The sequence below is a fragment of the Mustela nigripes genome, chromosome 18, assembly GCF_022355385.1.
Source record: "Mustela nigripes isolate SB6536 chromosome 18, MUSNIG.SB6536, whole genome shotgun sequence".
NCBI classification, from domain to species: Eukaryota; Metazoa; Chordata; class Mammalia; order Carnivora; family Mustelidae; genus Mustela; species Mustela nigripes.
This window is the reverse complement of record NC_081574.1, coordinates 18,486,365-18,508,186: the sequence shown is the minus strand read 5'-3', so window position 1 is coordinate 18,508,186 and position 21,822 is coordinate 18,486,365. Positions and strand designations below refer to the sequence as shown.

Genomic DNA, 21,822 nt, shown 5'->3' with positions numbered 1-21,822 from the left:
CTCAAATGATTGAGGAGCTGCTCCTTGTTTCTTGGCTACAGTTTCAGGTGAGGTGTGAATGGTAAATGAGGCTGTTCCCTCTGCACCCTGTCAGGAGTGGGAACCTCAGCTTTTCCCCAGCTAGCTTTTTCCTTGTTCCTTTTGGGGCAATATAGCTGCATCTTTTCTGAAGTCACAGAATTTGCTCATTGTGTAGTAGAAACATATGTAACTCAAAAAGCAGTTTTGAGCCTAACTGCCTGTTCCATATAAAGAAGGATGCTAATTAAACCTTTGCCAATTTCAGGCATAGCAGGCTCAGGTTAACATTTCATTTACCAACTTCCTTGATTTTGAAAATCTTGTGTAATATATTTCTAAGATCTAACACAGTAACCTAACAGTGAAATGAGAGTAGGAAGCAGAGCCTCTGTATATTATTAGCTGTGTGATTTGGGGCAGGTAACCTTCCCTCTCTGGGCCATTGCTTCTAACCATCTGAAAAAGGACTGAAAGTTCTAAGTCACTTCCAGTAGTAAGTAACAATCTAGTGGCCTCTAATCAAATCTGTATTTTTAGCTGAGAGCTTTAAACTCTGACATCAAGTTTAAAGGAAATATAGTCCGTTATATAAAACCCAGATCTTTTTTTTTTCTTCCATTGGCAGTACTGCAGACCCTGCTTGGGTTGTAGTGTTATTGTGACTGACATATGAAAACTATTTTATCTTGGCGATTTCTCTTTAAAAATGTCAAATATAGGGGTTAGCCAGCTTTACAGCGTTGAATGAGATGTGAAGAGTACCATCTGACACCTTGGGAACTTGTGGGCTTCCTTCCTGGAAGTGGGGGTGTTTTAAAAGGGAAAGGTCACAGTAACTTGCCACTGAAGGGAGTCGGCTCAGGAACGTGGATGGGGTCATTTCGTCTCTAAAGTTGACCTAGCCTAGACTTGAGGCGGCACTAAGTCATCAGACCGACTTTGCGCGTTCTTAGGTCTTCTGCCTCTACATGTCCATCTGCAACTTGGGTGTAAAGAAAATGCAGACCTGCACCTGACATCTTCACCGGGAAGCTACCACCGGCCAGGAAGAGAGGGCGGGTCCCCACTCAGGACGCCGGCCATGTCAGGGGAGTGCTGGCGATCCGGGCTTTAGTCCCGGGAGGCCAGCCGCCGGCAGAAAAGTACCGACCAGGCAGGCATTAGGAGAGAAGCCTTGGCAGGTGAGGGTACGCGTCCAGCGGAAAGGCGAGGTGGGTGGAGGCCCGGGCTCCTGGGGGCTTTGTTCAATTACAAGCCAGGCCCCTGTTTCAGGAGAAGCCAATTAGATCCCCGCTGGGGGATCATCTGACCTCGGGTTCCTCCCCAGGAGGGGCTTCGGAAGGGGCGGGGCCAGGCTGTAGGCTCCTCCGGGACCCGGGGCGCAGGCCGTGCGGGGGAGTCCCGGGCGCTTCAGCCACGCTCCGCCCCGCCCCGCGCCCGCCAGGCCCCGCCCCCGGGGCTTCCCGGGCGCGCGCCGCCCCGCTGTGTCCGCGCGCCACGCCCCCCAGCTCGCGGGCCGAGTGCGGAGCCGCGCGCCCCGGAGGCTCCGCGACCGTGGCGGCGGGCGGCGGCGGCGGAGCAGCCCTCCGCGGGCCATGTCTTCTCCGGACGTGGCGAGGAGCTCCCCAGGAGGGAGCCGGGAGATGGCCCCCACGCCGCGGAGCCGGGGCCGGTTCTGGGAAGTGGGCGGCGGCAGCGGCGACCGGCTGGAGCGCGCGGCGGCGGAGTCGGAGCGCTGGGAGCTGCTGCTCCGCCGCGGCGAGCTGCTGGCGCTGGGCGGCCACCTGAAGGGAGCGCTGGAGGCGTACGCGGCGGCGCTGCGCCGCGGGGCCCCGGTCAGGCCCGAGTGCCTCGGCACCCTGGTGGACTGCCTGGTGCTCAACTACCGGCTCCGCCACGGGCTGGGCTGGAGCGCGACCCTGGCAGCGGGCGCAGACCTCGGTGCCGGCGGGTTGCTCAGCTGCCTCGGCTGCCGGGGCTTCCTGAGCGAGCCGGTGACCGTGCCCTGTGGCCACAGCTACTGCCGTCGCTGCCTGCGGAGAGAGCTCCGCGCCCGCTGCCGCCTCTGCCGGGACCGGCTGCCGCCTGCCGCCGCCACTGATGCTGAGGGCACCACCCCGCGGCCGCCGCCTCTGGCCGCCGCCATCGCCGCCTCGGGCTTCAGAACCAGCGTCGTCCTCAACCACCTGGCCGAGAAGTGGTTCCCGGGCCAGCGGGAGCGAGCCCGCGCGGCTGGCCGGCTCGGGGAGCTGCTGCACCAGGGGCGCTACCGGGAGGCCCTGGCCGCCGCCTGCGAGGCGCTGCGAGCAGGTGACCGCGCGGGGATGCGGCGTGGGCCCGGCCGACCCCACCCTCCTTTCCCCGACGGCCCGGCTACCCGGAGCTCGTCTGCGCCCCAGGGAGACTTCGCTGCCTCCCCGAGGCCGCCCGACTCCCGCTTGTAGGGTTTCGGGGTCCTGGAGGGTGTGGGAGGGGGCGGCGCCCCGGGGTGCTTCGGTCACAATGGGGATCGCCTTCGGAGCCGAGTGTGACGCGGCGCGGGGAGGGGCGCACAGGCTCGGGGTTCCCTCGGCCGCGGCCTTGCGGTCAGGAGGGAGCGTCCCGAGCGGAGCGGGTGGTCGGGGCGAGGCCGCGGGAGCGCGGGATGGGGTGGAAGTTGGGCGAGCCGGAGCGACCGCTCGCTTCCTGCCGCGCTCTTTCCTGTAATTGGCCCGCCAGGCCGGGCCGGGCCGGGTCCGCCGCGGGCACACGACAGCCGGGGCGGGGAGAGGATCCCTCCGGCCGAGGCTGGGCGTGCAACGTTTACGGTCGTACCCCACAAAAGTCACTGGGGCAATTGGAAGCCGCGGGAGGGCAGAATTGCATAAGCTGGGTGGGGGGGGGGGGGGGGTGTGTAACGGGTGACGTCCGGTGGGCGTGGCGGGAGCTCGGCGCAGGCACCCAGCTCCGGGAGGCCCCGCCGGCCGCTGGGCTTGGGGCGGGTGTCGGAGCTGCTCGGGGGTGTCCAGGCTTACCTGAAAATGCCGGTTTACCTCTCTATTCCCGGATCACACTTATTTCGTAAACACACGTGGCTTACTTTTCGAATACCTCTAGTTTCACGGTCAAGATGAAGGGGTAGTCTCTGATGAGTTCTTAGACACCCTTGTTTGCCTTTCCACAGTGGATCAAGATGTGGGGAAAAGCCTTTTAGATCTTTGGTCTGTTTCTTCTCCTCCAAGAAGCAGCTTCGGCTTCCTAACCTAGGTTAGCACTTTTTAAGATGGTTTTAGGCTGTGGAAAGGGACACTGCCAGACTCTTCTAGGGAGAATAAAGAGTTCTATAAATCGGTGGTTTCCCCACCCGGGGGGCGGGGATTTTACCCCCCAGGAGGCATTATCTAGAGCGGTGTCTGGTAATACCTGGAGACATTTTTGACTGCCACCGATTGTGGGAGTAGTGCTGGTACATCTCGTGGGTAGGGGCTGGGGATGCCGCTAAACATTGGAGAGAGCATCGGACAGCCTCCCACACAGTTACCAGCCCCCCAATGTCAACAGTGTCACTGTTACGTCTTGTGTTAAATAAGCCTATTTCAAAATTGGTGTCTTTATTGGCATGAAATAATGCTGGAGAGAATAATCCTGGAGAAAGACATCTAAAATATAAACGGATATTATCAGGTAAATTTATAAACTGTTTAACTGAAACTCTCTTTTTTTTGTGGGATTTTTTTTTTTTTATCCTAGGTGCTTAGTCATTTCGAATAGTGACAGTATACTATTTAATAATACCTTTAGAGTTCAAAACATAAACTTGGCATATTTTCATAGTCTTTCAGAATCTTTATGGGAAGTGTAGGTAGTTATAAAATGGAGTAGAATGATAGACCCAGAACAAAAGAGAACTAGTTGGAGTACAAAATTCTGATACAGACAGCTCCGCCTTTCTGGGTAGTTTGAGTGAGGAAGTGCAGACCATCTAGGCCACAGTCTTCATTTAAAAAAAAAAAAAAAAATGAAGCCCAAGCTAGGGCAGTGAAATGACTTGTCTACAGTCACACAGCTAGCTGGTTGTAGAGGCAACATTGTATCATCCGTTTCTCGTGTTGCACCAGGGTTGGTCCTGGCTTTATAGCTCAACCATTGAAAATGTTTAACCAATTCCCAGGGGAGTTTTGTCACTAGTATAAAATAAAGGCTGAAACTTACTGATAGCACTATAAGGCATTAAATACTGCACTCTGTAAGAATTTAATCAGGACTTACTAGGAATTCAGGTCTGAGTCTACAGAACAGTGCACACATTTACTATTAGGTTTGGCTTAATGTTCTATAACAAGTAATCTTTTTAATTAAGGAAGATTTGGGCCTTGGATTGAGGATATTATTTTTAACAGAAAAAAAACCCATATCTGCTTTCCTTTTGTAAAGACAATTTGCATGGTCAGCACATGGGAATTTTGCCTGTTCAGCCACTGAAATCTTACTAGTGTGGAACTAGAACTCAAGTCTTCCTTCACCTCATTAACCTATTTTTTCCCTCTTCTGAGGTCTTTGAAAAATCATTAATTTCATACTCAAAAATGTATCTGAATGTTAGTAACAAGGTTAAGTTTTTTGATACCATAAATTTTTAGTTCAACATAGGAGGGGAAAAAATCTTAAGAGTTTAACAAATTGTAGTTGGTGAAATATAGATATCAAGTGTTCTAACAATTTGGAGGTGAATAAACAATTTATGGAGGTGAATAAAAATATTCAGTAGGGTTATAAATCTGTAGTTAGGCTTTAACTTTTTCAGTGTCAGCTAGTTAACTAGATAGGCGTTTGAAATGTGTTTATATAATTGTACAGTTGTAGCTCCCCATGCTACTTTTCATTACTGAAAGACCTTCACTGTAATTTCTTTTTAGAATTCTTATCATGAAAAACGAAATACTATTAACTAGAAAAAGAATCTAGTCTGCAGTTAGCCCACACCTGTTCCAGTTTATCCCTGTTGACAAGAAAAGAAGGCTTGAAAACCTTTTTCCAAAATCAGAAGTTTCCCATTGAGATTACATAAGTTTCTGTTGAATTGAAATATATTCAGATAACATTTAATCTATTGATCTTTTGGTATTAACTCAGATGTTTCATAACTTTCTGTCTCTTTAGTTTAGGGCTTTTGTGTAAAAGTCTCTTCTGTGTTGAGTCTTTATACTTATTGAAATTATCCCAGTTTGCTATGCTGTGTTCCCTTTAATTTTTAATGAGTTTTTACACTGACTTGCCTCTTCCCCATATATACCCCCCCTCCCAAAAGAAGACAAAAGAACATTGTAAATTACAGTTTGAACTTTTTTTGTTTTTTTTTTTTTTTTTTTTTTTAAAGAATGTCATTCAGGGGAGAGCAGTTAATTTAAAATACTTGTACATTTTTGTCTTTAGTATTAATTATGTAGTTCTTGCATATTATCAAGCATTAAAAAAATTATTTAATCATTTGATCTTCACAAAGAATCCTGTGGAATACCCTTACCTCAGAAGGAAATTGAGGCAGCTGTCATTCGGGTGCAGGATGGCCTAGTGGTTAAAGCTGTACACCTTGGCAGCTGACTGCCTGGGCGTGTGTCCCAGCGCAGCCCTCCACTTAACTCTCTGACCTTGGGTCTGTTGTCTGACCTTACTGTTTTGGTTTCCTTATTTGAAAAGCGAGAATATCTGGTAGATAGATAACTCCCAGATGGATCACAGTAGGTTAACAACTACCTAGGGGTGTTAGGAGAACTGAGATGTAAAATGCTTTGAATGGTACCTGACAGAGTAATGTCTGGTAAATATTAGTTTAAAAATTTTAGGGGTGCCTGGGTGGCTCAGTGCGTTGGGCATCTGCCTTATGCTCAGGTAGTGATCTCAGGGTCCTGGGATACAGCTCCTAATTGGGGAGCTGGGCTCCCTGCTTCTCCCGCTGCCCCCTCCTCCCCCTGCTCATGCTCTCTCTCAGGCTCTTGCTTTCTCTCAAATAAAATCTTTAAAAAATATATTTTTTAAATGTAAAAGCTGTGCTGCAACTAGATGATTTAGCTACAATTAAAATCTAAATTTTATGACATCAAGTCCTGTTCTTTTCTCTCTCCCACATTAATAATATTACCAGCGTGAGGGTTAAATCCTGATTCTAGCCTATATATGTGAGTTAGTAGTGACATTTTAGCATCCATCAATAAAGTACAGATCCTGAAAGGCTTTAGTTATAAAAAGATGAGCCAAATTGTAGGTAAATGCTGAATACACTTACAGAAACTGTAAAGGTGTTTAATATCTTAACTAGGTTAAGGTAAAGAGATTTAAATTGATTTAATCAGTAAACTTAGTATGTCCTAACTTACTCTGTAAAACACTTGAAACAGTAAACATTGACATTTACTTGGTGTTTCATAGTGCAGAAAATATTTTCTTTTCCATTATCTTAACTGATCCTTACAAAAGATCATGCGAGGTAGAAGGGCAACTTGAGCATTCCTAGCTCCGAGACTGAAGAAGAGAGCTCCAAGAATTTTAAGTGCCTTTCTTGAGGCAAGCAAATAAGCAAGTTAGAACTGAAAGCAGAAGCACCAAGTGTGTGGATGTTGCTTCTAAGACTCAAATTGATTTTAAAAATTAGCATATAAATCCTGAATCTCACGTATTCTTATTCGGCAGGTTTTTACTGAGGACTTACTACATACGTGTTATGTTTTAGTTGCTGAAAATAGAGAAGTGGACAAAATAAAGACCCTGTCCTTATGGAGTTTATGTTTTTTTTATTTCATTTGAAATCACAGCAAACTTGTATTTATTGAAAAGGGGCTTATTGCTTACTTGACCTCTGACAAATCGAGCCCGTATGCAGTACATTTCTGATTAACCCTTTTTTAAAATCAGAAGTCATGTTAAGGATTTTTGTGATGCCTCAGGGTCATTACAAAGACCAGTTACAGTGGCAGATTCTTACTGATATAGAAGATGGGAAAACAGGTTATGTAAATATTAAGTGTTCTGTTCATTTCTTTTCTTTGTTCATCAAACAATGCAGAATTTACCAAAACTCTTGTTATATTAGATTTCTACTTATTTGTATATAAACCTTTGGTGTATTCAGAATTTGTTTTTCTATGTAGTGGAATATTCTAAGAGGCTTAGATACATTCAAGTGAAAATTTAAATGGGTTTATATAGTATCCCATGCCTTGCATTGTAAAGATATTTTTTCAAAATTGTTACTATGTTTAACTGTAGGTGAATGACTTAGGCTCTAAAATGCAAGACAGAAACTTCTGTTCAAATTCCACCCCCTCCCCCCCTTTGGTCAGATGGGATCAGTCTGGTCCCCCCACTTCCCCTCCTTTTGTCCGGTTTACACTACCAATCCCTAAAGATGTTTGTCACGCAGCAAAGATTTATTTGGGGAAGAGAAAGGAAAACAGTCTAATACCTTGTATCAAGAGCTAATCTCATTGCTATTCAACTTATTTTGAAACATTTTATAATAGTAACAGTACCTATTATTTATTATTTGTGTGCCAGGCATTGTGTTAATGTCTGCGTAGTCCTTACAACTGTCTTACGGCATAGGTGTCACCAGCATTGTATAGGTCAGGAGCCAGATGAATAAAGAGTAAGGTAAACTGTTCAACCTGGGATCTAAACTCAGATGCTCTGAATCCAATGGTTAATGCCAGACTATCCCATTCATAGTATACCAGTAATCAATCACTAATAACTTGTCAATTGGTGGCTTTCAGTTTAAAGATTTATTTTAGAAAGAGAGAGCATGAGGGGGGGGGGGGGCAGAGGCAAGAGGATGAGGCCAGAGTGCATCCCAAGCAGACTCCTTGGCTGAGCGTGGAGTCCAGGTGGGGGTCCCGATTTCAGGACCCTGAGATCATGAGTTGAAATCAAGAGTCAGCCTCTTCACCCACTGAGCCACCCAAGTGGCTTCTATGATGAGCCACCCAAGTGGCTTCTATGATAACCAAGCCCTACCATACTGAACTTGAAAAAGTGACAGAAGAAAAGAAATTTGGCATTTTGGTTGGCCACTGAGGTTGTTGAAACAGCTCAACATACAAATCTAAGAAAAAGGCACTCAGAGGAATGAGTAAAAGATTATGAATGTGGAATGTTTATTCTTATGCATAAACAATGTAGCCAGTAAATATATAGTTTTAAAGGTCAGACTTACTGAAGAAATGCACATTAAAACAATGCTTTTTTGTATTTTTCTAGGAAACAAAAATACACAGCTTGTGGGAATGTAAAAATAAGTTTTTATAAAAGGGCCAGCAGAATGTATTGAAACTTTGAATATATAATTTTCTACACAGCCATTCAACTTTCTAGACTAAGGAAATAGATATATAAAGGCATACAGATGTTCCTTGTAGTACCTCCTTTTTTTTTTTTTTTAAATAAAAGATTTATTTTAGCACACAAATGGGGAGGTGGGGCAGAGGGAGAGAATTTCAAGCACGATCCTGCTGAGTGTGGAGCCTGAGGCTGGGCTCCATCCCAGGACCCTAAGGTCATTACCTGAGCAGAAATCAAGAGTAGGACCATCAACCAAGCCACCCAGGGGTCCCTGTAGTACGCTTTATATTAGCAAACATTAGAAGTAAAAACTGCTGAGTAGTGTATTTTGAAATAGATTGTGAATATGGTAGGATATTTTGCAACCATTAAAAACCATGTGGATTTAATTACAGTGACCAAAAAGCAGGTTGTAAACTGTATATAGGGTAGAGTTCATAAAACTGTAAAATTAAAAATGTAATCTACACACATAGGAAAAACTGGCCAACACTGGTTATTTCTTTATGGTGGGAACATTTCTTAATTAAAAATTTCTTTCTTAATATGTAGGTTTTTCAAATTGTGTAAGTAAACATTTTTATAATCTGAAAAAAAGTTTCTTGAAGATGAACTAAGGAAACTACCTTAGGATTGGAACAAGGATGATTAATGGGGATTCTGAAGAGCTCTCCTCGGCCCCTGAAATGCCTCGGCCGCTTAAGACCTGCTTTCCTCAGATGTGAAGCAGAATTTTATCTCCGTTTTTTTATTTGCCTGGTGACTGGCAATATTACTGGGTCTAAGAGAAGAGAAAATGGGAGCGTACATTAAGGAGCATAAGGGGACAGATTTTAATGAAGTTTCCCTTGTTCAGCAAACATTTAGCAAAGCCAGGATTTGAGGACACAAAGACAGGAAATAATGGAGAGAGCTCAAAAATAGATTTTAGACCGAATGCAGTACACATACAGTGAAGGGACACAGTCATAATAGCCAACATTTATAATGGACCAAGCCCTGTGCTGGGTGTTTTGTATATATTAACTTATTCTTGAGTAATACTGTGAGGTAAATACTGTTATTTGCAGAGGTGAACAGCAAGAACTCTCGGGCCAGACTGCCTGAGCAAGAATCTTTAAGCCACCGCTTCCTAGCTTTTTGATCTTGGGCAAATTGCTTAAACTGTGTCCAGTCTCCTTATCTGGGAAAATGTGCCAGACCCACATAGGATTGTTTGGAAGGTTGCAAATCATAGGAAGTGGTGTTTCTTAAATAAAAATAAATTTGGGGAAACACTCTCAATTTTGTAGTTGAGGAAACAGGTACCAGAGGTGTTTGGCTGTCTGCCCCAGGCGCAGTGAGTGGAGGGGCCAGAAGTTGAACCCAGCAGTGTGAGAACCTCAGAGCTCCTGTTCTTGATCCGCAGTGATGTGCCAAGTGAGGGTAGACTCAGAAGAAAGCATCTTGAGAAAGAGATTGGTGAGCTGAGTCCCGATTGGTTGCAAAATAGTTTCCCAGACCAAGGGGAGGTGCGGTATTGAAGTAGAGCTCTGCCAAGGAGAGAGGTCTGTGAGCAAAGGAAGGAGGCATGAACTAGAACAGCAGACGTGGGGCAGGCTGAGTTTAGGTATTACTGGAACCTCAAATGGGAGCTGGATAATGATGGGAAGTGAGGCTGGAGAGGGGCAGGCGCCAGGTGTGTAGGAATTTGCGTGTTGTACTAATAGACCCACCTGATCTTTTGGATGGTGAGGATATAGGTAGGGGAAGACTGGAGGCAGGGAGAGCAGTTAGCAAGCTCTTGCAAAAATCTTAAGAGATTTAGATCCAGACCCTTAAGTAAGGCTGTTAGCAGAAAGATTGGAAAAGACCGGGGACAGATTTGAGAATTATAGGAAGTAAAATTGACAAAATTGGGGATTTGATTTGGGAAGTCAGTGGTTTTACTAGTAGAGATACAGTGAAAAGACTTTTTTTTTTTTTTTTTTTTTTTTTTTAAGATTTTATTCATTTGAGGGAGAGAGCACAAGCAGGGGGAGGGGCAGAGGGAGAGAGAGAAGCAGTCTCACTGAGCAGGGAGTCCACTGTGGGGCTCCATCCCAGGACTCTGGGATCATGACCTGAGCTGAAGGCAGACACTTAACCCACAGAGCCACCCAGGTACCCCAAGATCTTTTTTTTTTTTAAATGGAAATGCACTGAGTGTGTGAAAATTATAGCAGGCAGTTGGAAATTTGGTGAATCTGAAGGCAGGTTGAAAAGCTCAGAACTGAAGAGAAAGCTTTGGGAGTTAAATCATGCTTTTAGTACAATTAGCCCAAACTGTATTTCTTCACTTTTCAACAGATTGGCTCCGTTATGTGCCAGGCAGTAGGGTGCCCACAGTAGTGGCCTGAGAGGCCCCTCTCCAACAGCATGCTCTATGAGGTGACTTGTTCACGCCAAGGTCCTCAAGGCCAGGTGCAGAACATACTGGGAACATTTGTTGACCCTTTCAGACTTGAGTTCTAACACAACTGGGCTGATAGTTGTTTTTTGGGGAGTAAAGAAGAGTGGTTTATAGTTTCCTTTTACAGAAGTTTACATGGAGGGCAGACATTGTATGCTTTGATGATTCCAGGGTCTCAATTAGTGCATTTGGCTCTTTTTTGAAATAAGTGGGCGGGATGACCCTAATCTCTTAAGAAGCTTTAGGAATTTCAACTCACTTGATGAGGTTCCCCCCCCCCTTATAAAGTCGTTTAAAATAATTATTCCATTAACATTTGATGTTCTTTTTTTTTTTTTTTTAAGATTTTATTTATTTGACAAAGAGATCACAAGTAGTCAGAGAGGCAGGCAGACAGAGAGAGGGGGAAGCAGCTCCCTGTAGAGCAGATTCCGATTTGGGGCTCGATCCCAGGACCCTGAGATCATGACCTGAGCCAAAGGCAGAGGCTTAACCCACTGAGCCACCCAGGTGCCCCTAACTTTTGATGTTCTTAACAAAAATGTTACAAAGTATTAGAGAGCAAGACTTTTAAAATCTAGCCCTCTTGTTGTTTTATGTGTATCTTCTCTCTTCTCCCAATACATACTAACTTCTTAGGCTGCCTTTAGAGCATCTCAAGATTCTGAGTGTGTTTGTGTTGAGAGGAGAGGGGAAACCATCTTTTTTCACTTTGGTCAGAGTGGAGAAGTGTGATACGTTGGCTGGGTGTTGTCAACAACGACAGACGTGGCCTCAGACACTTGCTACAGTGCTAACCCAAAGAAGCTGTATTCAGTACTGAAAGCATTGATAAAAGGGTTGGATATTCAGAAGTTTTGAATGTGTGCAGCATCAAGTGTGATGCAGTGGGGGACCTGCTGTAAAAGGAAAAAATTGAAATGAAAAAAGCCCCTCAGGGAACCAAGAATGGAAAGGGCTGCTTGCTGCCACAGTGAACTCCCTCTCTTTGAGATGCAAAGAAGGGAGGCTCAAGGATGCTGTTGGAAGCACCCGGCTCTGGGTGAGCAGTCCTTAACGGGTCCGGGTTCTTTTGGTGCTTTTGAACTACTCATTCTTGGACCATTTTGGCATACGCTGCTCTCAGTTTTCTGAACTGCAGTTGTTTTTGTCAAATCAAGATTACATGATCCATTTCATAATAAAATAAAGTTTTCTAATTGGATTGTAAACTCCTCAAAGACAGGGATAAAAGAAAATCTTCCAAGCACCAACAGGGTCAAGTTTTGTGCCAGGACTCTTCATTCTTGATTGATGAATCCATATTGAGTTTTCAGTTTCCATGTGTTTTTATTCAGAGATAATGGTTTCCAGTTACATTCCTTTACGAAACAAAAGACAAAATATTCTAGATGTGTCTTTTTTATTTAGGAAGCATGAAATATTTTCTTGAAATATTTCATTCTTCTTTGAAAATTTCCATTGGTATAAATTTGAAGAAACAACATAGTTCCAATTCTTAACATCAGCTGAAAAAGGCCAGTCCCATTGTCGGGAGTTCTCTGTAGGAAAGCAATCATCTAAAAAGTAAAGTAAACCAGGGAGCTATTGAGTTTTATTACCGTTTTGTCTTTTTTTTATTTCAATGAGGCATTATGGGTCTTTCCCCTCTTCACAATGAATGCCTTATTTCATAAGCATATATTTTTGAAGGCTTCAAAGATGACTAACTTTAAAAGAGTCAGATTAATTTTGTCTGTAGATGTGCTGAAAATCAGTTTCTGGCTTAGACTTCAGATTTTGAATCTATGTACCTGTAACAAGTGATGGTAGTATCACAGACGGTGCCACCTAACTGAAATTCTGACGGCCATTGGGTACGAATTTGGTTTCTCAAGTACAGAGGTAGAGGACGGTAGTCAAAATATCAACAAAGCTTTTGTCTCAGAAACATTCGAAATTAGATCTGTTTGGCAGTGACAAAATATCATTTCTGCTAATGGCAGGAATTAAAATTTTGACCTCTTAAATTATCAATCCATTTCCTCCAGAATCAGGACCATTGTGTACCCTCCTAAGTTTGAGCCTTGGTCAGTCTTTGTTCCTGTGGAAATTGTGTGTGGAGTAGTTGCACGTATGGTTGTTTGTCAGTGAGGATTTAGAAATTGAGGTTTGAAAAATTAAGATTTCCCACGAAGAGGCAAATCTTTGAAACCTCTAAGATCTGGTTTTCAGGTCTGTGTAGAATGCCCTCCCTATTTTAAGAAAACACTTTTTTTCTCAGAGGTGATTATTTACATTATAAAATATTTTCAGTACTTAAAAATGATCCGCTCCTGTGCTAAATTTATCTACATACAGTCTTAACGATTAAACGTCTAGATAAAATTCAACACTTACATGGGTTGCACCTATACTCTGCTTTGGTGGTTATTAGCTGGAATCACTAAGTCAATTCTTAAACTAGTTTGTATTTTGTGGATCTGACAATAATATTTTAAAAATAAACCTTTATAAAATATTTGTTTCAGAGCCCAGTGATGTGACTCTAAAAATTTACCGAGCGGAATCATACGCTGGTCTTCAAGAGTTTAAAGCCGCCATAGAAGATTTAAATGCAGTCCTCTTTCAACTGCCAAATTGGCCTGAGGTAAAGTTACTGTTTTACATTTACATATTTAAAAATTTCACCTGTAGGGAACATGAATTCAGTTATGGTTAGAAGTTTAAACAAAATAGATTTGTTGGCTCTTTAAAAAAACATATAGCGTTCTAGAAATCTAGGGTTAGTATGTTGAGCAGATGGCTATAAAGCAATTTTTTAAACCCTAAGAAACCTTCATTTCCTAACTAAAGAACAACCTGGATTTAAGGCACTGAGGAAAAAAAGTAATAATAATAAGAGACTTGAGTATGCAAAATTTCCTCAAAGAGATACAACTGGTCCTGTTGGATCCAAACTGAAAATTGGTGGAGGAGGTGTACTGATGGGAAGGGAAGAGACTGGAAAATGGAGGCATCATCATGGGGACTTGATGAGGAGTGATTTAACACAGTAAATGGGGACACCAGAGGTTGCCTTGCAAAATATAAGTAATCAGTTTACTAATTCTTTATCCAATTGCCAAAGCAAATCAGTTCATGTCCCATATATGTTCTTCAAGCTAGAAGTTACTATTTTATATGACTTTTCCCCCATTTGAAACGATGCCTTTGAGGACAATATATTAAGGATGCTCTAAAAAATTATAAATTAATATGAAAAACGATACCAAATCCCATGCTGGCTTGACTGGTTAGTATAAGGCAAATACAATGATTGAAAATGATCTGTATGGACAGCTTTAGAACTATTAAAAAAGAAGGAATCCTCTGCATTTATTACTGAAGTGACAGTTTTGAAGTCATTTTCACATAAGTGCTTCTCCAGGGAAGCATGTAAACATACCTTGAAATGCTCTGGGCTCCTCAGTTGTTCAGAATTTCAAAATGCACATTTCCAAGCAAACCATTTTTTTTTTTTTTTGTAGATACTGATTTTTCAAAAATAATTGTGTCACTAAAAGTTGTGTATTTGTGCTTTCATTGAAGGTCTACTTCAGGAAAGGAAAAGTACTCCAGGATGCTGGTTTTTTAGGTGATGCCTTACAGCTCTTTCTTCAGTGCTTAGCTCTGGATGAGGATTTTGCACCTGCAAAGCTAGAAGTGGAAAAGGTAATCGGTTTACCAATTATAGTAGTTGGAGGCAGGTCTGAGACACAGGTCTTTTTAAAAATGCTAATTATAATTAGAAACTTGGGCTAAGAACATAAGGAGTCCAGTAAATCAAATTTAGCAGCAGTTTGACAAGTGGGCTCTCAGGGTCATACACTTAGTGTATCGAGTTTTTACTGAAATCAAAACATTTCATTTGCAGATACTTAAATGTGTTATTTTTGCTTAAATTTAGGTGCTTTCTACTGGTTTGATTGGAGCCAAACTAATCATCCTTAATTGTTGTCATGATATTCCTGCTCAGAATTTTTTTTTTCTAGTTAAAGCAAAACTGGTCTATAACATTACATGTTTCCATATACAATATAAGAGATACCACTAAAAGGCTGTTTACAATCCATCATCATACAGGGGCTCCCTTCCCCCATTTCACCTAACCCCCTTTTACTCTCTGATGAACACCAATCTCTTTTTCCATATCTGGGAGTTTTTGTTCTGTTTGTTCATTTCTTTTTTGTTTCTGTATTAGATCCCACATGTGAGTGAAGTCATACCATGTTTATCTTTCTCCTTCTGACTTATTTCACTTGTCATAATACCTTTAGGGTCCATTTGTGTTGTCACAAGTTTTTTTTCTGGGCTAAGTGGTAGTCCATTGTATATGTATGACTTATCGTTATTCAATCAGCCATTGATGGACATTTAGGTTTTTTCCACTTCTCAGCTATTGTAAACAATGCTGCACTGAACATAGGAATGCACACGTCTTTCCAAATCACTGTTTTTGCATGCTGATGATAAGTACACAGAAGTGGAAGTTCTATTAATTTGTTGAGGAATCTCCATACTGTTTTCCACAGTGGCTTTACCAAGAACGGTATACAGGATCCACTTTACCGTATCTTCTCTAAGCCTTGTTATCTCTTGTGATAACAAGAATGGTAATAGCCATTCTAACCATTTGAGATGATACCTTATTGTGGTTTAGGTCGGTATTTCCCTGATTAATGATGTTAAGCATCCCTTATGGTCCTGTTGGCCATTGGTATGTTTTCTTTGGGAAAAAAAATGTCTATTCAGATCCTCTACCCATTTTTTAATTAGGTTGTCTTTTTTTTTTTTTTAAGATTTTATTTATTTATTTATTTGACAGAGACAAAGACTGGGAGAGAGGGAACACAAGCAGGGGGAGTGGGAAAGGGAGAAGCAGGCTCCCCGTGGAGCAGGGAGCCCGATGTGGGGCTCCATCCCCGGATCCCAGGATCATGACCTGAGGCGAAGGCAGAGGCTCAACCTACTGAGCCACCCAGGTGCTCCAGGTTGTCTTTTTGTTGTTGAGTTGTAGGCGTTCTTTATATATCTTGTATATTAATCCCTTAGCAGATATACAATTTGCAAAAATCTCCCATTCAGTAGGTTGCCTTTTTGTTTTGATGATTTCTTTTGCTGTGCTGAAGCTTTTTAGTTTGATGCAATCCCATTTGTTTATTATTGCTCTTTTCCTTGGTATTGGAGTCACAAACATACTGCTAAAGCCCATACTGAGGAGCTTACCACCTATGTCCTTCTAGGAATTTTATGATATCAGGTCTTGTATTCAAGTCTTTAATCCATTTGAGTTAATTTCTGTCTCTGGTGCAAGACAACTGGTCTAGTTTCATTCCTTTGCATGTGGCTCTCCAGCTTTCCCCAGCACCATTTATTGAAGAGACTCATTTCTCCGTTGTAAATTAATTGTGTAAATTAATTGTCTGTATATGCGTGCCTTTAATTCTGGGTTCGTAATTCGGGTTCACTGATGGCATGTGTGCATTTTTATGCCATTATTATATTGTTTCAATTACTCTAGATTTGTTCTGTGGTTTGAAATCAGTATTGTTCTCCTTTCTCAAGATTGCTTTGGCTATTTGGGATCTTTTGTGATTTTTGACAATTTTAGAATTATTTGGTCTAGTTCTGTGGAAAAATACCATTGGGATTTTGATAAGAATTACATTGAATCTGTAGATTGCTTTGGGGAGTATGGACATTTTAACAATAGTAATTCCTCCAGTCTATGAGCATTCCTGGAATAAATCCCATTTGATCATCGTGTATGAACTTTTGCTGTATTTTTAAATTCAGTTTGCTAGTATTTTGTTGAGGATTTTTGCATTAATGTCAGTCACTGATAATGGCCTGTAATTTTCTTTTTCTGTGGTTTCTTGTCAGCTTGCTGGCCTCAGAAAGATTTGGGGAGTGTTCCTTTTTCAATTTTTTGAAAAAGTTGAGAAGGATAGGTATTAAATTTTTGAATGTTTGGTAGAATTCACTAGTAAGCCATCTGGTTCTGAACTTTTGTTCGTTGGGAGGTTTTTGATTACTGATTCAATCTTACTAGTAATTGATCTATTCAAATTTTCGGTTTCTTCATGATTCAGTCTTAGAGGATTGTGTGTTTCTATGAATCTATACATTTCTTCTAGGTTGTCCAATTTGTTGGCATGTAATTGTAATAGTATCTTATAATCCTTTATATTTTGGTGGTGTCAGTCATAATTCATTTCTGATTTTATCAGAGTGCTCTTTTTTTATTATTTGGCAGGTTTTTTTTTTAACTTTTTAAAATTCTAGTATAAAAAAATAAATAAAATAAAATTCTAGTATAACTGACATACAGTGTTATATTACTTTCACATGTATACTATGGTAGTGATACAGTAGTTCTATACATTACTCAGTGTTTATCATTTTAAGTATATTCTTAATCCCTTCATCTATTTCACCTGTCCTCCCCTTCACTTCTGGCAGTCACCCATTCTTTCAGAGTCTGTTTTTCTTTCTTTGTCCTTTTGTTTTGTTCTTTAAATTCCATATGGGAATGAAATCATATGGTATTTATCTTTCTGCGACTGACTTAAATTTCATTTAGCATTATATTCTCTAGATCCATCCATGTTGTCGCAAATGGCAAGATTTCATACCTTTTTATGGCCAAGTAAAATTCCATTGTGTGTATATACCTCTTCTTTTATCCACTCAGCTGTTGCTTCCATAGTTTAGCTATTGTGGATAATGCTGCAATAAACACAGTGTGCATTATAACTTTTTGAATTAATGTTGATTTCTTTGGGTAAATATCCAGTAGTGGAATTAGTGGATCATATAGTACTTTATTTTTAGTTTTTTGAGGGAACTTCACAAAGTTTTTCATAGTGGCTGCACCAGCTTGCATTCCTACCCCAGTGCGTAAATGTTTCTTTTTCTCCACATCCTAGCCAACACCTTTTATTTCTTGTGTTTTTTATTTTAGTCATTTGACAGGTGTGAGAATATATCTCATTGTGGTTTTATTTGCATTTCCCTCATGATTAGAGATATTGAGCATCTTTTCATGAATCTGTTGTCCATTTGTATGTCTTTGGGAAGATGTCTTTTATATGTCCTGTGCCCATTTTAATTGGGTTATTTTGGGGGGGGGGAGTTGTGTAAGTTCTTTACATATTTTGGATATTAACCTCTTGTTGGTATATTATTTGCAAGCATCTTCTTCCATTCAGCAGGATGTCTTCTGTTTTGTTGATGGGTTTTTTTTTTTTTAGATTTTATTTATTTATTTGGCAGAGAGAGATCACAGGTAGGCAGAGAGTCAGGCAGAAAGAGAAGGAAGCAGGCTCCCTGCTGAGCGGAGAGCCCCATGTGGGGCTTGATCCCAGGACCCTGAGATCATGACCTGAGCCGGAGGCAGAGGCTTTAACCCACTGAGCCACTCAGGTGCCCTTGCTGATGGTTTTTTTTCACTGTGCAGAAGCTTCTTGTTTTGATGTAGTCCTGATAGTTTCTTTTTGCTTTTGTTTCCCTTGCCTCAGGAGACCTACCTAGAAAAATGTTTCTATGACCAATGTCAAAGACATCATTGCAATGCTGTCTTCTAGAATTTTTACAGTTTTAGCTCTCACATTGAGGTTTGTTTTTTTTTTTTAAAGATTTTATTTATTTATTTGACAGAGATCACAAGTAGGCAGAGAGGCAGGCAGAGAGAGAAAGGAGGAAGCAGGCTCCCCGCTGAGCAGAGAGCCCGATGTGGGGCTCAATCCCAGGGCCCTGAGATCATGACCTGAGCCGAAGGCAGAGACTTTAACCCACTGAGCCACCCAGGCGCCCCTCACATTGAGGTTTTTAATCCATTTTGGAACTTAATTTTGTGTATGGTATAAGAAAGTGGGTGGGGGGGGAGGTGGTCCAGTTTTATTCTTTTGCATGTAGCTGACCAGTTTTCCCAGTACCATTTGTTGAAGAGACTTTTTCCCATTGGATATTCTTTCCTACTTTGTTGAAGATTGATTGACCATATAATTGTGAGTTTATCTCTGGGTTTTCTATTACAGTCCATTAATCTATGTGTCTGGTTTTGTACTAGTACCATACCGTTTTGATTACAGCAACTTTACAATATACTTGAAGTCTGGAATTGTGACGCCTCTAGCCTTGCTCTTCTTTTTCAAAATTGCTTTGGCTATTTGGGGTCTTTTGTGGTTCCATACAGATTTTAGGATTGTTTCCAGTTGTGTGAAAAATGGTGTTAGTATTTTGATAGGGATTGTACTATCCAAAGATTGCTTTGGATAGTACAGACATTTTAACATTTGTTCTCCCAATCAATGAGCATGGAATGTCTTTCCATTTATTTGTGTCCTCTTCAGTTTCTTTCATCTATGTTTTATAGTTTTCACAATACAGGTCTTTCACCTCTTCGGTTAGGTTTTTCCCTGGTATCCTACTGTTTTCGGTGCAATTATAAATGGGATTGTTTTCCTGATTTCCTTCTGCTGCTTCATTATTAGTGTATAGAAGTGCAGTGGATTGCTACACATTCATTTTGTTATCTTGCAACTTTACTGAATTCATTTATCAGTTCTAGTAGTTTTTTGGTGGAGTCTTTAGGGTTTTCTATATAGAGTATTATGTCCTAACAAATAGTGAACTTTAATTCCTCCTCGCCAATTTGGATGCCTTTATACCTTTATCTTATCTGATTGTTGTGGCCAGGACTTCCAATACTGTGTTACGGAAAAGTGGTGAGAGTGGACGTCTTTGTTTCATTCCTGACCTTAGGGGCAAATCTCTGTTTTTTCCCTTCTGAGGGTGATATCAGCTGTGAGTTTTTCATATAAGGCCTTAATTATGTTGAAGTATGTTCCCTCAAAACATACTTTAAGAGGTTTTTTCATGAATGGATGTTCTACCTTGTCGAATGCTTCTTCTGTCTCTACTGAAATGATCATATAGTTTTTTATCCTTTCTCTTACTGATGTGATATATCACATTGACTGATTTGTAAGTATGGATGCAAGGGTGGTTTAATGGATGTGGTCATGCTGAATGATTTTGTTTAACGTGCTGTTGGATCCTGTTTGCTAGTATTTTGTTGAGGACTTTTTTATCTGTGTTCATCAGAGATACTGGCCTGTACTTTTATTTTTTTGTATTGTCTTCATCTGGTTTTGGTGTTGGGATAATGCTAACTTCATAAAATGAATTTGGAATCTGTCCTTCCTTTAGGTTTTTTTGGAATAGTTTGAGAATAGATATTAATTCTTACATGTTTGGTGAGATTTCCTCTATGAAGCCATCTGCTCCTGGACTTTGATATGTTGGGAGGTTTTTAATTACTGATCAATTTCATTGCTAGGAATTGGTCTGTCCAAATTTTCTCTCTCTCTAATAATGCAAGAGCCCTCTTTTCTTTTTAGTCTTGACATTTGCCAATTTTATTAATGTGTCCAGTGACCCAGCTCTTAGTTCTTTGATCTTCCCTTTTTTTGTGTTTCATTTATTTCAGCTGTGATCTTTATTAATTCCTTTCTTCTAGGACTTTGGGCTTTGTTTCTCTTTTTTTCTAGCTTCTTTAGGTATAAAGTTAGTTTGTTTGAGATTTTTCTTATTTCTTGAGGTAGACCCCTTAGAACATCTTTTGCTGCATCCCAGAGATTTTAGTAATTGTCCCTCTGTTTTATCTCTGGCTATTTTTTTAAGTTTCTTATTTATCTGATGGTACAAAGATTTGTTGTTTCGTAGCATGATGTTTAATCTCCATATTTTGGTTGGTTTTTTTGCCTTGTAAGTCATTATTAGTTTTATACCATTGTGGTTGAAGATGCTTGGTATGATTTCTTTATTCTTTAAGTGAGGCTTGTTTTGTGGACTAACGTGATCTATTCTGAAAAACGTTCCATGTGCACTTGAAATTTTTGGATGCAGTTTGGATACAGTGTTCTGTATATATCTCTTAAGTTCATCTGGTCTAATGTGTCATTTAAGGCCAATGGTTCCTTGTTAATTTTCTGTCAGGATGAACTATCCACTGATGTAAATGGAGTGGTAAAGTCCTTCATTATTATTGTATTACTGCCAGTTTTCCCCTTTAGGTATGTTTTATTTGCTTTATATGTCTTGGTGCTCTTGTGTTGGGTGTATATACGTTTATAAATATTATGTTTACTTGTTGGATCTTATTTATCATTATGGAATGCCCTTCTCTACTATTAAAGTTCTTCCTTTGAAGTCTATTTTGTATGTTATGCATATAGCTATACCAGCTTTCTTTTCATTTCCATTTGCTCAGAACACCTTTTTCCATCCATTCACTTTCACTGTGTATGTGTCCTTATTTGTGAAGTGTGTCTGGCAGGCAGCATATGGATGGATCTTATTATCTATTCAGCAATCCTGCGTCGTCTGATTGGAGAGTGTGGTCTGTTTGCATTTAGAGTAAATCTTGATAGGTATGTGTATATTGCCATTTGGTTAATGATATTTCTTTACTCTTTTCATCATTCCTTGTTTTTTTTTTCTCTTTCTCTCTTTGCTTGTGGTTTTATGGCTTTCTTTAGTGCTTTGCTTAGATTATTTTCCCATTTTCTTTTGGATATTTACCATCAGTTTTTGCTTTGTGGTCACCAAAAGGTTCACATAGAACTTCCTTTGTATATAATGGTCTGTTTCAAGTTGATAACAACTTAAAATTGAACACATTCCAAAACTTTACATTTTTCTCCCCCTGCTCACCTTTTATATTTTTACATGTCACCTTAGACATCTATTTTATGCATCTCTTAACCAATTATTGTAGTTTAATTTTTTTGACTTTTAACCTTTAGACTTGCTTTATAAGTGATTGATCTACTTACTTTTACTGTTTTCCACTAAGATGTTTACTTTTTTTTTTTTTTTTAAAGATTTTATTTATTTATTTGACAGAGAGAGATGACAAGCAGGCAGAGAGGCAGGCAGAGAGAGGAGGAAGCAGGCTCCCTGCCGAGCAGAGAGCCCAATGTGGGGCTCGATCCCAGGACCCTGAGATCATGACCTGAGCCGAAGGCAGC

General features: G+C 41.0%; 1 protein-coding gene across 1 annotated transcript in view; it reads left to right on the top strand.

Moving 5' to 3' along the window:
• Nucleotides 1-1,541: 1,541 nt before the first annotated feature.
• LONRF1 (LON peptidase N-terminal domain and ring finger 1) overlaps nt 1,542-21,822 on the top strand; it is a 37,921-nt gene continuing 17,640 nt past the window's right edge. Inside the window, exons 1-3 of the mRNA XM_059384446.1 lie at nt 1,542-2,331; nt 13,276-13,394; nt 14,336-14,458. Coding sequence (XP_059240429.1) covers nt 1,617-2,331; nt 13,276-13,394; nt 14,336-14,458 — 957 coding nt within the window. The 5' untranslated portion in view covers nt 1,542-1,616. The remainder of the gene's footprint in view (nt 2,332-13,275; nt 13,395-14,335; nt 14,459-21,822) is intronic.